Source organism: Haematobia irritans, chromosome 5 (assembly GCF_050003625.1).
Source record: "Haematobia irritans isolate KBUSLIRL chromosome 5, ASM5000362v1, whole genome shotgun sequence".
Taxonomy (NCBI): domain Eukaryota; kingdom Metazoa; phylum Arthropoda; class Insecta; order Diptera; family Muscidae; genus Haematobia; species Haematobia irritans.
In genome coordinates, this window is record NC_134401.1 from 92,551,586 (window position 1) to 92,567,328 (window position 15,743).

At 35.8% G+C, this 15,743-nt stretch overlaps 1 protein-coding gene across 1 annotated transcript; it reads right to left on the reverse strand.

Annotated features, from left to right (window-relative positions):
- Window positions 1–1,418: 1,418 nt before the first annotated feature.
- Window positions 1,419–15,381, reverse strand: LOC142239922 (putative gustatory receptor 59f). Its single transcript, XM_075311662.1, has 3 exons — window positions 14,410–15,381; window positions 1,976–2,065; window positions 1,419–1,902 (listed from the first exon to the last, which is right to left on the reverse strand). The coding sequence occupies exons 1-3, from the start codon at window positions 15,379–15,381 to the stop codon at window positions 1,798–1,800; spliced, it is 1,167 nt and encodes a 388-aa protein (XP_075167777.1). The 3' UTR covers window positions 1,419–1,797.
- Window positions 15,382–15,743: the final 362 nt, after the last annotated feature.

Consider the following 15,743-nt stretch of genomic DNA (forward strand, 5'->3'; position numbering starts at 1 on the left):
GGCACTCCTCTTTATGGTCCTAAAATAATTCTAGATTTCGAATGTCATGCAAATTGCATACAAACTACGGTTTCTAGAATCCCAAACAATAAAATCATATTTTGCACACTTATTTATAGTCCTAAACAAACTCCAACAACCACGGTTTCTACAAACCCAAAAAGTAAAATCGGGAGAACGGTCTATATGGGTTCTATACTAAAACATTGACCGATACTCACCATTTTCGGCGTATCTCTTTATGGTCCAAAAATAATTCTAGATTTCGAATTTCATACAAATTGGATAAAAACGACGGTTTTTATAATCCCAAGAAATAAAATCCGTAGATCGGTCATTATTGGGGATATACCAAAACATGAACCAATACCAAAACATGGACCGATACTCACCATTTTTGGCACACCTCTTTATGGTTCTAAAATATTTCTAGATTTCCAATTTCTGGAAAATTGAATAAAAACTGCGGATTCTAGAAGTCCAAGAAGTAAAATCCGGAGATCGGTCTATATGGGGGCTATACCAAAACATGGACCGATACTCACCATTTTTGGCACACATCTTTATGGTCATAAAATACCTCTAGATTTCAAATTTCAGGCAAATTGGATAAAAACTACGATTTCTATACGACCAAGACCCCAAATCGTGAGGTCGATTTATATGGGGACTATATCAAAACCGGGACCGATATAGCGATATAGCGAACTTGACCTGCCTGCAGACAAAAGACGAGCTTGTACAAAATTTCAGCATGATTGCTTCATTATTGAAGACTGTAGCGTGATTACAACAGACAGACAGATAGCCAGACAGACAGACGGAAATGGTTATGTCGTCTTAGAATTTCTCCCTGATCAAGAATATATATACTTTATATAGTCGGAAATCGATATTTCGATGTGCTACAAACTTATTATACCCCCGTCACCAATCTATGGTGGTGGGTATAATTAACTAGAGTTATTTTAGGTCTACTACATGCACCGAATATGGAGCGATCTTCCACTCCACCGATCATACGGAGCGATCATATAGAGCGATTTCCGATTTGAATTCCTAGACATCCGAAATTTTGATCCAATCGACGTGAAAGTGGAAATATAGAAATTGTGCAAGTTCATAAAGGGATATGTCAAATTTGGTTTATATCGATGTGAGTTTTGATATAGCATTCATGGCGGTAGGTATTTAAGATTCGGTCTCGTTTTATTTGCCATGGTTTCGGGTCACAAACTTACTTTATTTCATTATTCATTCATACTTCGTTTAATACTAAGATTCTGCGTTCTTTATTTGTTTCCAAAACTATTGAACATATGTGTTTTTATCTAAAATATTATAAATAGTGCATAATAAATTAAATACAGTGAAACCTCTCAAACTTGGACACTCTGAAAACCGGACACCTCCCAAATGTGGACAGTTGTCTGGGGACCTCCACCTTTAACACATTAAAATTAACCTCTCATAAGTGGACACCTCCCAAATGTGGACAAAATTTAGGCGACCGTGAGTGTCCACCTTTGAGAGGTTTCACTGTATTTGTTTGTGTTTAAAGATGATGCGGTCAAGGGACATTTAATATTTTGTTTTGAGTTTTCGCGGAGTTTCCTTAGATAATCCAGATTTTCAACAATAATAAAATGCTAATATTTATGCTTAAATTTTGCTTTAAAATCCTAACATTGATGTCTGCGGCTGTTTTAATTTCATGTTTGTATTTCACTGCTACATTTTAGAATCTAGACTCTACACATTCGATTTCTTTACAAATATTTCGATACTTTGATGATTCTAATTGGAGTTTGTTTTTGTAGAATTATAAACCTTATGTAGTGCATCGAAGGTAATATCATATTGTACCACAAATATGAATAATGTTGAAATAGCCATGAGAAGCTGCTTGAAAAATAAGAAAAATGTAATTTATTTGATAAGAAAATGCCAATATTCACAAATTAATAATACAAACTGAGGTAACGAAATTAAGATTCAATGCTGCTAGTCCACATATGACATTGCTCCTGGTGTCCGACATAAGCTGAAGTATAAAATGTCTTACCTGCAAAAGGAAAATACATACATACACGGATAAAAAGTATGTGTGTGTTCGAATTCGATGTTTTAACTTCACAATATTAAGTGCAAAAATAAAATGTTCCTAAAATAGCACATAATGTTTGGGACACACATGTTTATATGTTAGATTAAATTATGTTTAAGTGACATCAATGTTTCATAAATGTAATATGTGTGGGTGTGGACTAAGTTCAAGACATACACAATTCAAGGAAAATTTATTCATTTCAAACATTTATGAACGCAACTTAAGTAAACTTCAAAAATTTTAGGACAAATCTGGGGATCGGTTTATATGAGGGCTATATATAATTATAGACCGATATGGACCAATTTTTTCATGGCTATTAGAGACCATATACCAACACCACGTACCAAATTTCAAGCGGATCGGATGAAATTTGCTCCTCCAAGAGGCTCTGGAGGTCAAATCTGGGGATCGGTTTATATGGGGGCTATATATAATTATGGACCTATATGGACCAATTTTTGCATGGTTGTTAGAGATCATATACTAACACCACGTACCAAATTTCAACTGGATCGTGAAGTTTGCTCCTTCAAGAGGCTCCGGAGGTCAAATCTGTTGATCGGTTTATATGGGGGCTATATATAATTATTCACCGATATGAACCAATTTTTGTATGATTGTTAGAGATTATATATTGCCACCACGTACCAAATTTCAACCGGATCGGATGAATTTTGCTCCTCCAAGAGGCTCCGGAAGCCCAACCTGGGGATCGGTTTATATGGGGGCTATACGCAAAAGTGGTCCGATATGGCCCATTTGCAATACCAGCCGACCTACATCAATAAAAACTACTGGTGCCAAGTTTCAAGTCGATAGCTTGTTTCGTTCGGAAGTTAGCGTTATTTCAACAGACGGACGGACGGACACGCTTAGATCGACTCAGAATTTCACTACGACCCAGAATATATATACTTTATGGGGTAGAGCAATATTTAGATGTGTTACAAACGGAATGACAAAGTTAATATACCGCCATCCTATGATGGAGGGTATAAAAATAAACGATTATCTTGCTAGAACGTGTAAAACTCCCGAATATGGCTACACAGAACAACATTTCACAAAAATTTTTTCCAATTAAAATCTTAATTGAGTTTTAAAAAATATTCAATTAAAAATTTAATTCATTCAACAAATTTTTAAATGACTTTCAACTAATTTTTTTAATTTATACTATCATTTCTGTGATTGAAGACATTTCAATTAAAAAATTAATTGGATCAATTCATTGAATCAGAAAAAAATGTTTTGTTCTGAAATTCGCAGAAGTTCCCTAATGTGAACTCTCTTGGTTTTAATTAGTTCACGTTACTGCAAGTGCACTGTATGTCGAATTGTACAAACGTAATCGTAAACTTATTATACCCCCATTACCACACCTATGTACAGAACAAAAATGTAGCTCGTAATGTATAGCAAGTTTTGAACTTCAATTAGTTGATCGCACATCTATCCAGTTACAATCAAAAACGTGAACCCTATATTTCACTAAAGCCAATTTAACTCTATTTAATTCTTGGAATTAGTTTGTTTTGAGAAAATGTTCTTGACTAATATTTTTTTGCGTACCTTAGTTAAATTAACTTAGAAAGGGGCAAAATTACGTATACACAAATGAAGCATAAGTATTTTGTAAATTCCTGTCTCCCACAGAATAGTTAAAAATTTCTTAAAATTTGCAAAATGTTACCAATGATGTGTCCATCTTGAACTTCGTATAGTATTAAAGGCATTTTTGCAATTTTGAACTTCAATATTTTCCTTCACACTACGAACTTTTCTTTTACAAGTGAAAACAATTAATTATGTCCAATAAATTGTCTTGAATTTGTCGAAAAATATTTACTTTTTTTGTTAAATCTGCGTGACACCTGCGTTTGTAATACAGTTTTTAAATTAACCTAATTTTTCTAAAATAAACAAGTAAGTTCGGCCAGTCCGAATCTTATGTACCCTCTATCACGGATTACGCAGAAACTTCAACTAAAAACTGTCACACACACTCGAAATACTTAGGTTATGGTAATACTAGCCGATGGCAAGGTATCTTCTAAATTGTAAGTTCATACGGGGTATATATTAGACAAAACAAGTATATATAGCAGTACGTTCGGCCGGGCCGAATCTTAATAATCCTTTGAAAATTCTTTGTCGTAGCGTCTTACTTGATAATATATAGAATTTCAGGGGATTTTATGACAAATATTCTCCCAAGCAGATCAGTTCAACCAGTACGCTTCCCGAAGATACATTTAAAATTCTTACCTGAAATTTTACATTCAGTTTCAAGCAATTTTCATGATCAGTGCGCTCTATATGACAGTTCTAGAATCTAGACCCCAAATCGGGCCGGTTTTTAAGGGGGCTATACCAAAACCTGTGCCGATGCACAATATATTCAGAACACCTATTTATAGTCCTAAAAAACTCTAGATTTTCAGGCAAATTGGATATAAACTAAGGTTTCCAGAAGCCCCAGAAGTAAAATAGGGGGGTAGGTCTATATTGGGGGCTATATCAAAACATGGTCTGATACTCACCATTTTTGAAAACCTCTTTATGGTCCTAAAATACGTCTACATTTCCATTTTCAGGCAGATTGAATAAAAACTACATATTCTAGAAGCCAAGAAGTAAAATCGGGAGATTGGTCTATATGGGGCCTATACCAAAACATGGACCGATAAACATCATTTTCGGCACACCTCTTTATGGTCCTAAAATATCTCTAGATTTCTAATTTCAGGCAAATTTGATAAAAACTATGGATTCTAGAAGCTAAAGAAGTAATATCGGGAGATTGGTCTATATGGGGGCTATACCAAAACATGGACCGATAATTACCATTTTTGGTACACCTCTTTATGGTCCTAAAATACCTCTAGATTTCTAATTTCAGGCAAATTTGATAAAAACTATGGTTTCTTACAGACAGACAACCAGACAGACGGACATGGTTATATCGTCTTAGAACTTCTCCCTGATCAAGAATATATATACTTTGTATAGTCGGGAATCGACATTTCAATGTGTTACAAACGGAATGACAAACTTATTATACCTCCATCACCATTCTATGGTGGTGGGTATAAAAAGCAAATTAAATACTTATATAATTCAGTTCTTGAACTTCTGCGCGATAATTAGAGAGCCAGAAGTGAATTATGAACCGACATGTACCAAGTTTTGTGTGATTGGGGATCTTACACTCAAAAAAAAGTTTACTTGGATTCAAAGATTTTGGCTTTCTCTTAAGGATTTTGGTATTGATTCCGAGCCAAAGATGCGGTGTCTTTAAAATAAAGACATTTTTTAGCGACCTATCTGGCTTTAAATCTAAGGCCAATAAAATTAAAATTAGGATACAGATCTCATTTATCAAATTTTCATTATCTTTTCGCGGTTTATTAATAAAGGTACTCACGTACAAACAAATGTTCATTTAAAAATCCAAATTATAACGGATAGTTCAAAGTAAAAAAAGTTTTTTTAATTCCAAAAAAACTTTAAACCAAAGATGCTAAATCGTCAAAATAAGTCTTAGCCTATATTTGAAACGTTTTTATCTTAAATCTAAAGTTTCAATATTTCAGTTAATTTAAGGACAATTTCTTTAATTCAAAAATGTGTTTCTTTACTTTAAGGAAAATAAGCCTTAGTTCAAAGACATGCGACTTTAACGGAGGGACGCAAATTTACAAAATTTGTGTCCTAAATTTGATGAAAAAAAATTTGAAGTAAAGATTATATACTTTAATTTAATTAAAATTTCATTATTTTAAAGAAATACCTGTCTATTGGGTGCTCCTACTAAGTTGCCACAGGACGTGTCCTTTGTAATGACTCCAAGACGTGTCCTAAAGTGTAAATTTACCCCGTCAATGACAAACCCATGTTAAAGTGACCGGTCCCTTCCATACGTTTTGTCCAGAACTGGGACTGGTCCATACACATCAGTGACTAGTCCTGTACCGGTCCTGTGGATGATCCATTTCCCGTAGGGTAACTATACACCGATATGGATCCATTTTGGCGTGGTTGTTAGCGACCATATACTAGCACAAAATATAAAATTTCAACTTAATCGGATGAAATTTGCTCCTCCAAGAGGCTCCAAAACCAAATCTGGGGACCGGCTTATATAGGTGCTATAAATAATTATGGACCGATATGGACAAATTTTTGGTTGTTAGATCCCGTATGCATGGTTGTTAGATCCCGTATACTAACGTATACTAACACCACGTACCAAATTTTAACCGGATTGGATGTATTTTGTTCCTCCAAGAGGCTCCAGAGTCAAATCTGGGGATCGGTTTATTTAGGGGGCTATATATAATTATGGACTATAGGGGGCTATATATAATTATGGACCTATATGGACCAATTTTTACATGGTTGTTAGAGACTATATACTAACACCACGTACCAAATTTCAAATGGATCGGATGAAATTTGCTTCTCTAAGAGGCTCCGCAAACCAAATCTGAGAGTCGGTTTATATGGGGGCTATACGTAAAAGTGGTCCGTATGGCACATTTGCAATACCTTGATCTACATCAATAACAAGTACTTATGTCAAGTTTCAAGTCGGTAGCTTGTTTCTTTCGGAAATTACCGTGATTTCAACAGACGGACGGACGGACGTGGCTAGATGGAATCAGAATTTCACCACGACCCAGAATATATATACTTTAGAGTACAATTTCAACGTGTTACAAACGGAGTGACAAAGTTAATATACCCCCCATCCTATGGTGGAGGGTATAAAAATATTTCAAATATTTTGTCGAAAATTGCATTTTATGTTGCACATCGTTGTTATTTTATTATTTTTGCTGTATTTTTTATGAAATACATTCTTATCTCAGTTAAACGCAATAAAAAGGAAGAAGAAGTGAAGGACACACATTTCGGTGAATGGAAAATAATTTGATATGTACTACAACAGATTTAATAAAAACTTTTTTGTTGTAATTCTTGAAAAAAGTCACATGTATAAAAACCTTTTTCGAAATTCGCAAATATTTTTTTTCCTGAGCCACGTGCGTTCTAATGAAAAATTTTGCTAATTGACAACCAAATTAGCTAATTTTTTATTCAATTTGAAGAAAATACTTTTAGCTTTCGATACCGTTACAGTTTTATGAACAAAAACAAAACCAAAGCCTACAGTTAGTTTCAAAACACAAAAAGTTGCCCACAGGAAACTTTAGGATCGAAGGGGTTAATATATTTTTTTTTATAAAAATGTTAAATGAGATAATTAAAATTTTAATTAAAAACATAAAAATTTTCGATAATATTCTTAAAATATAAAACTAACAACGTAATTTGTAAATCCTATTACGATTTTAGTAATATTTTGTCACATTAACAACCAGTTTTGTACACACAAAATAATATTAGAATTTTTGAACTTACAATAAATTGTTGTTAAAGAAAATTTGAAATTTCAACAAAATTTTTGTTGATACAACAAAATTGGTTGCTAATGTGACAAAATATTACTAAAACCATAATTGTATTTATAAATTACGTTGCTAGCTCAAATTTAAACATAATTATAATTGTATTGACAAGAAAATTCATTGATTTTTTTGTGTGTAATTAAAAAATATTTTCAATCACTTTCATAACTGTTTTATTTTTTAGTTTGATTAAAAAATTGATTGTATCTATTAATTGTTTTAACTGATTTAGTTGTTGGTGTTTAGTATTTTTAATTTAAAATGTTGGACCATTGATTTAATGGTTCTAATTTAATTTAATTGTATCAATTATTTTTAAATTGAAAAAGTTTTCAGTTTCAAACAACTATTTGATTGGAAACATTTTTGTGATATTATTTTTATGTATGTATGCATATTAACTATGTACTTACGGTAGGTTCCATGTGACTGTTATAAAATCGAAAAGAGCCGAGCAAGGACGAAGCTTTGCTTTTCTACAAAAAAAAAATAAATAAAACAACAACAAAACAAAAAAAGAACAAGAAAAGGTTTCGTAGTTTAATTTGTTGTTTTTTTGTTATATAAAAATTGGAGATATGGCTACCAAAATTACTACGTCATTCTTATTTTTATGTACAGTAATTCGAGAAAATCGATTTTCTATAGGAGAAAAACCGATAAGATACTAGATTTCATCCTAGGGCGTCGGATATGTTGATCGTGGAAAAACTACCAAAATACTTAAGATTCGGCCACGACAAAAAAATTAATTGATTTTATTAGTGAGTTTTAATTATTTTTATACCCTCCACCATAGAATGGAGGTATATTAACTTTGTCATTCCGTTTGTAACACATCGAAATATTGTTCTAAGACCCCATAAAGTATATATATTCTGGGTCGTGGTGAAGTTCTGAGTCGATCTGAGCATATCCGTCCGTCCGTCCGTCTGTTGAAATAACGCTAACTTCCGAACGAAAGAAGCTATCGACTTGAAACTTGGCACAAGTAGTTGTTATTGATGTAGGTCGGATTGTATTGCAAATGGGCCATATAGGTCCACTTTTACGTATAGCCTCCATATAAACGGACCCCAAATTTGGCTTGCGATTGCTCTAAGAGAAGCAAACTTCATCCGATCAGGCTGAAATTTGGTACATGGTATTAGTTTATGGTCTCTAACAACCATGCAAAAATTGGTTCACATCGGTCCATAATTACATATAGCCCCCATATAAACCGATCCCCCGATTTGGCTTGCGGAGCCTCTAAGAAACGAAAATTTCATCCGATCCGGTTGAAATTTGGTAAATGGTGTTAGTATACGGTCTCTAGCAACCATGCAAAAGTTGGTCTACATCGGTCCATAATTATATATAGCCCCCATATAAACCGATCCCCAGATTTGACCTCCGGACCCTCTAAGAGAAGCAAATTTCATCCGATCCGGCTGAAATTTGGTGCATGGGGTTAGAATATGGTCTCTAATTACCATGCAAAAATTGGTCCACATCGGTCCATAATTATAAAGGGTGATACGGTCAAAATTTGGTCAATATAAACTTGACGTATTTCTTTCAATTTTGTATTTAAAAAACTTGAACACCCCTCATTTTGAAGGTGTGTGTGTGTAGAATGTTGCTCCTATTTTGATTTTGGAACTCACTCTTCAGTTGTCAAAATGCTGTCCAAGCAAGAAGAGCAGCATATCAAAATTTTGCTCGCGCATCGCGAAAATCCAAGCTACTCGCACGCAAATCTGGCAAAATCGCTAAAAGTTGCCAAATCAACCGTTACAAATGTAATTAAATTGTTTGGGGAACGTTTGTCGACAGCCAGGAAGTCTGGATCGGGGGGAAATCGAAAACCGGAAGCCGCTGAGACGACAAAGAGAGTTGTCGGTAGTTTCAAGCGAAACCCTACACTGAAAAAAAGCATACTCGGTTGCAAAGATTTTGTCTTTACTTTAAAAAAATTGGTATTGATTCCGAGCCAAAGAAGCGGAGAATACAAGTAAGGATACTTTTAAGACACAATTCTCTTTTAAATTTAGGTTTTGTGTACTTGCTTCTAGGAAGCAAATTTTAATTTTTGCTTTCTCAGCTTTTTTTCTTCATATGCTATCAAAGTCCTTTAAAAACGAGTTAACGGCAACTTTATTTTCCAAATTAGGACTCGACTTCCAGTAGAAATTATGCTATGTTTCAAGTAAAAAACTTCTTTAAAATAAAGTTTTGAAAAACATGTCCTATATTTGAACGATTTTTTGCTTTGTAGTCAAATGCAAAAAGACAACAAATTTAAAGACAATTTCATTAAATTTAAAGAATTTTTCTGAATTATTAAAGTCAAGTTGACCTTAGCCTATAAATGTTTTCTTTCATGTTAAGATACCCATTTTTAAGTCAAATCACTTAATTATAAGGACAATACGACTTCATTGAAAAGTTTATCGACTTTTGGACAAGGAAAATAACTTCATTTTATAGAAATACGTCTTCTATGCTAAGCAAAATTTGTATTCGTATTTTAAAGACATGAAATCTTTGACCTCACGACAATATTTTTTCAGTGTAACTTCTCTCTCCGAGATGCCGCAAATAAGCTGGGTGTATCGTCTACAACCGTGCATCGAGCCAAAAAACGAGCCGGACTATCGACTTACAAGAAGGTAGTGACTCCAAATCGCGATGATAAACAAAATACGACGGCCAAAGCGCGATCCCGGAGGCTGTACACGACGATGCTGACGAAGTTTGACTGCGTGGTAATGGACGACGAAACCTACGTCAAAGCCGACTACAAGCAGCTTCCGGGACAGGAGTTTTATACGGCAAAAGGAAGGGGAAAGGTAGCAGATATTTTCAAGCACATAAAACTGTCAAAGTTCGCAAAGAAATATCTGGTTTGGCAAGCCATCTGTACCTGTGGCTTGAAAAGCAGCATTTTCATAGCTTCCGGGACTGTCAACCAAGAAATTTACGTGAAAGAGTGTTTGAATAAACGTCTGCTGCCTTTCCTGAAGAAATACGGTTGTTCCGTACTGCTTTGGCCGGATTTGGCATCTTGCCATTACGGTAAAAAGGCCATGGAGTGGTACGCCGCCAACAACGTGCAGTTGGTTCCCAAGAACAAGAACCCTCCCAAAACGCCAGATCTCCGCCCAATTGAGAAATACTGGGCTATTGTCAAGCGGAACCTAAAGAAGACCAAAAAACTGCTAAGGACGAGCAGCAGTTCAAGGCAAACTGGCTTTCTGCGGCGAAGAAGGTGGACAAGGTGGCTGTACAAAATCTGATGGCGGGTGTCAAGCGTGAGGCCCGGCAATTCGGATTTGGAAAAGCGAAAGCCTAACTGAATATTTTTCCAGAATTTTATACTAATTGAACTTGAAAAAGAAATTAAATTTGATTTTTTAAATAAACGATTTCACCGATTTACACGCGTTTTCCCTTGACCAAATTTTGACCGTATCACCCTTTATTCTGGGTCGTGGTGTAATTCTGAGTTGATCTGACCATGTCCGTCCGTCCGTCTGTTGAAATCACGCTAACTTCCGAACGAAAGAAGCTATCGACTTGAAACTTGGCACAAGTAGTTGTTATTGATGTAGGTCGGATGGTATTGCAAATGGGTTATAAAGGGTGATTCTTTTGAGGTTAGGATTTTCATGCATTAGTATTTGACAGATCACGTGGGATTTCAGACATGGTGTCAAAGAGAAAGATGCTCAGTATGCTTTGACATTTCATCATGAATAGACTTACTAACGAGCAACGCTTGCAAATCATTGAATTTTATTACCAAAAACATATGCACTAACTTATAATACCCTGTTCCACAGTGTGGAGCAGGGTATAATCAGTGTTCGGTTCGAAATGTGTTTCGCGCTTTACGTCCGATTTATGGTCTACATAATCGACCAAGTGAGCAAACAATTAATGCGATTGTGACCAAGTTTCGCACTCAGTTTACTTTATTGGACATTAAACCAACCACACGAATGCGTACAGTGCGTACAGAAGAGAATATTGCGTCTGTTTCTGAGAGTGTTGCTGAAGACCGTGAAATGTCGATTCGTCGCCGTTCGCAGCAATTGGGTTTGTGTTATTCGACCACATGGAAGATTTTACGCAAAGATCTTGGTGTAAAACCGTATAAAATACAGCTCGTGCAAGAACTGAAGCCGAACGATCTGCCACAACGTCGAATTTTCAGTGAATGGGCCCTAGAAAAGTTGGCAGAAAATCCGCTTTTTTATCGACAAATTTTGTTCAGCGATGAGGCTCATTTCTGGTTGAATGGCTACGTAAATAAGCAAAATTGCCGCATTTGGAGTGAAGAGCAACCAGAAGCCGTTCAAGAACTGCCCATGCATCCCGAAAAATGCACTGTTTGGTGTGGTTTGTACGCTGGTGGAATCATTGGACCGTATTTTTTCAAAGATGCTGTTGGACGCAACGTTACGGTGAATGGCGATCGCTATCGTTCGATGCTAACAAACTTTTTGTTGCCAAAAATGGAAGAACTGAACTTGGTTGACATGTGGTTTCAACAAGATGGCGCTACATGCCACACAGCTCGCGATTCTATGGCCATTTTGAGGGAAAACTTCGGAGAACAATTCATCTCAAGAAATGGACCGGTAAGTTGGCCACCAAGATCATGCGATTTGACGCCTTTAGACTATTTTTTGTGGGGCTACGTCAAGTCTAAAGTCTACAGAAATAAGCCAGCAACTATTCCAGCTTTGGAAGACAACATTTCCGAAGAAATTCGGGCTATTCCGGCCGAAATGCTCGAAAAAGTTGCCCAAAATTGGACTTTCCGAATGGACCACCTAAGACGCAGCCGCGGTCAACATTTAAATGAAATTATCTTCAAAAAGTAAATGTCATGGACCAATCTAACGTTTCAAATAAAGAACCGATGAGATTTTGCAAATTTTATGCGTTTTTTTTTAAAAAAAAGTTATCAAGCTCTTAACAAATCACCCTTTATATGTCCCCTTTTACGTATAGCCCCCATATAAACGGACCCCAAAATTTGGCTTGCGATTGCTCTAAGAGAAGCAAACTTCATCCGATCAGGCTGAAATTTGGTACAGGGTGTTAGTTTATGGTCTCTAACAACCATGCAAAAATTGGTCCACATCGGTCCATAATTACATATAGCCCCCATATAAACCGATCCCCCGGTTTGGCTTGCGGAGCCTCTAGAGAAGCAAATTTCATCCGAACTGGCTGAAATTTGGTACATGGTGTTAGTATATGGTCTCTAACAACCATGCAAAAATTGGTCCACATCGGTCCATAATTATATATAGCTCCCATATAAACCGATCACCAGATTTGACCTCCGGAGCCTCTTGGAATACCAAAATTCATCTGATTCAGTTGAAATTTGGTACGTGGTGTTAATATATGGCCTCAAATACCCATGCAAAAATTGGTCGAAATCGGTCAATAATTATATATAGGCCCCACATAAACCGATCCCCAGATTTGACCTCCGCAGGTCAAATCTGGTATATGGTAGTATATGGTATCCAACAACCATGCGGGAATTGGTTCATATCAGTCCATAATTATATATAGCCCCCATATAAACCGATCCCCAGATTTGACTTCTGGAGCCTTTTGGAGAAGCAAAATTCATCCGATCTGGTTGAAATTTGGTACGTGGTGGTAGTATATGATATTTAACAACCACGCCAAAAGTGGTCTATATCAGTCCGTAATCATATATAGCCCCCATATACACCGATCCTGAGATTTGGTTTTGGAGCCTCTTGGAGGAGCAAATTTCATCCGAGTCAGTTGAAATTTGGTACATTGTGCTAGTATATGGTACATTGTGCTAGTATATTCGTCCATATCTAGTTCATAATTCTATATAGCGCCGATATAAGCGACCCCCATATTTCAATTCTGGCTCTCTACGTACCGTGCAAAAGTCCATGTCGATTCGTAATTATTTGTAGACTTACCTATACATAACTTTTTTGTCTAATATATACCACGTATGGACTAACTCACAATTTAGAAAACAATGTTAAGAAGTTTTAAGATACCACAACCCAAGTAATTCGATTGTGGATGACAGTCTTTCGTAGAAGTTTCTACACAATCCATGGTGGAGGGTACATAAGATTCGGCCTGGCCGAACTTACGGCCGTATATGTTTTTTCCTGTTTTTTATTTCACTTAACAAACGTACGCAAAAAATTATTAGAGTAAAGGAAACTTTCTCCAAACATAATAATTCCATGAACTAAAATAAAGTTAAATTGGCTCTAGTGAAATAGAGAGTTCACTTTTTTTGAGTGTAATATTCTTTTAGAACTAACAGACTTTTTAGTATTCAAAATTCAGTACTTTGATATTATAATGACAAACAAGGGTTTTTTTTATACATTTTTGTACGTTCTATTTGTTCTGTCTGGTTTGACTGAGACAAATTAAACACTGTGAGAATTCGATATGAAATAAATTATTCAAAAAGCTTCGTCTTCGGTCTCTTGACGCCGAAAGCCAATTCGTGGCCGATTATCGATTTTTGGCCGAATGCCGAATCTTCGGTCGAGCTCTATTATATAGTCGGCAAATGGAATGACAAACTTATAATACCCCCATCATCATTCTGGTGGTGGGTATAAAAATAGGATCTGTATCCTAATTTTAATTTTATAGAGTCTGAGTTCACCATACTTGGCCATACAAATTATGATGTGCTTTGGTTTCACTCCTGTAATGAGTTTTGAATTTTGGACAACTTTTCCAAATTCCAAATAAACATTGATCTTCTTAAATATCTCAAATGCCAATACCAATACTCACTTTTCTCTGTATTTTTTCATTGTAATATAGAATAAGGAACATCTTTCCGATATGCATGCATGTCCAAATAGCCGAATAAAATATCCAGGCCCAAGCTGAATTCTGCCAATCGCTGAGAAACTTATAGAGTAGGAATATATTCAGGGTGATATTGATGAATGAGCCAAAATAGACCAAAATAATGGAATAAGAAAATACATCATTTACATCTCGTGTGAATTGTTCCACACGGCCATATAGAGAACGCATCAAATGCACTTGGATACGAAATGTCGATGAGTTTAAGATTTTATGACTTAGTAAAAGTTGATCCAGCAAACCATTTAATCTTTGCAAACATTCAGCTATGACATAGAGCAAAGCATAATAATGGACGAGCGAGATTTGTATGACAACATTTGGAAGGATATAAACGGTGCTGGTGCGAAAGAAATTCCACCATATTCCAGTACTATAGTAGTAACCCACAATTAGGGTACATGTGAAGTGGACAACATTCAGAAGCAGATGAAGGTGTATGAAACGTCTTAATCTATTGTATTTGGGGCGTAGCTTCATCTCCATCAATTTCAAATTGAAATCTAAAAGAAATCTATAAAACACCCAAAATTTTTCACGGCCCCAATGGATTCGCAATAGAATCTCCAATAAATGAATGAGATACACCATGTATTCACTGAAGTATAGAGGTTTCTGGATAGTGGGTAGATCGGTATTGGAGGAAGTGTATTCATCGTAAATGCATGCCACCAGACCCACATATAGGGAAACACTCCATATAAGATGAAGATAATACAAGAGTTTTTCAGCCTTCTTCTCGATCACTTTTGGTCTATGCACTGCAGTGGGAGCACATAGGAATATCTGTGAGAGTACCATGAGATGGTAAATGGCTCCATAGAATTGTTTTTCTAAGGCTTCGCGTTTTTTAGCAGCAGCAGCTTTAAAACATTTGACACCATCATTTTTCATTCCCCATTTGAAACCATCATCATTCCAATGGATTTTGAAATTTCTTCCAAGCATGTATTGCTGCTGGCAAGTAAGATTACCTCCCAAATTTCAAATGACTACTATTTCCCGCCATAGATTCTCTTTTCAGTAACCCCAAAGGTGTTAGAGCGTTGACGAGTGTTAACAGCCCCTTTGGTTGGATTTGATAAATAGGTTTTTAATTGGTAAGTTAGTAATTAATTATGGCTCATATAAGCGCTATCAATGACTTTTGGGAGCCCATGACAGGTGTCCCATATTGATGATAGGTGTACGCTAGATATTTGGTGGGATTGTTGGAATTTGAGGTTGAGCAGCTTAAGGGCTAGCAAAGATTGCGG

Excerpts from the sequence above, each read along its gene's own strand:
- LOC142239922 (XM_075311662.1), bottom strand. The coding sequence starts at position 15,381 with ATGAAAAATGATGGTGTCAAATGTTTTAAAGCTGCTGCTGCTAAAAAA. Across the intron at positions 2,066-14,409 it reads ATGAAAAAATACAGAGAAAA|GTAAGACATTTTATACTTCA; the intron begins GTGAGTATTGGT and ends TTCCTTTTGCAG. Across the intron at positions 1,903-1,975 it reads ATCTTAATTTCGTTACCTCA|CTTCTCATGGCTATTTCAAC; the intron begins GTTTGTATTATT and ends TTTTTCAAGCAG.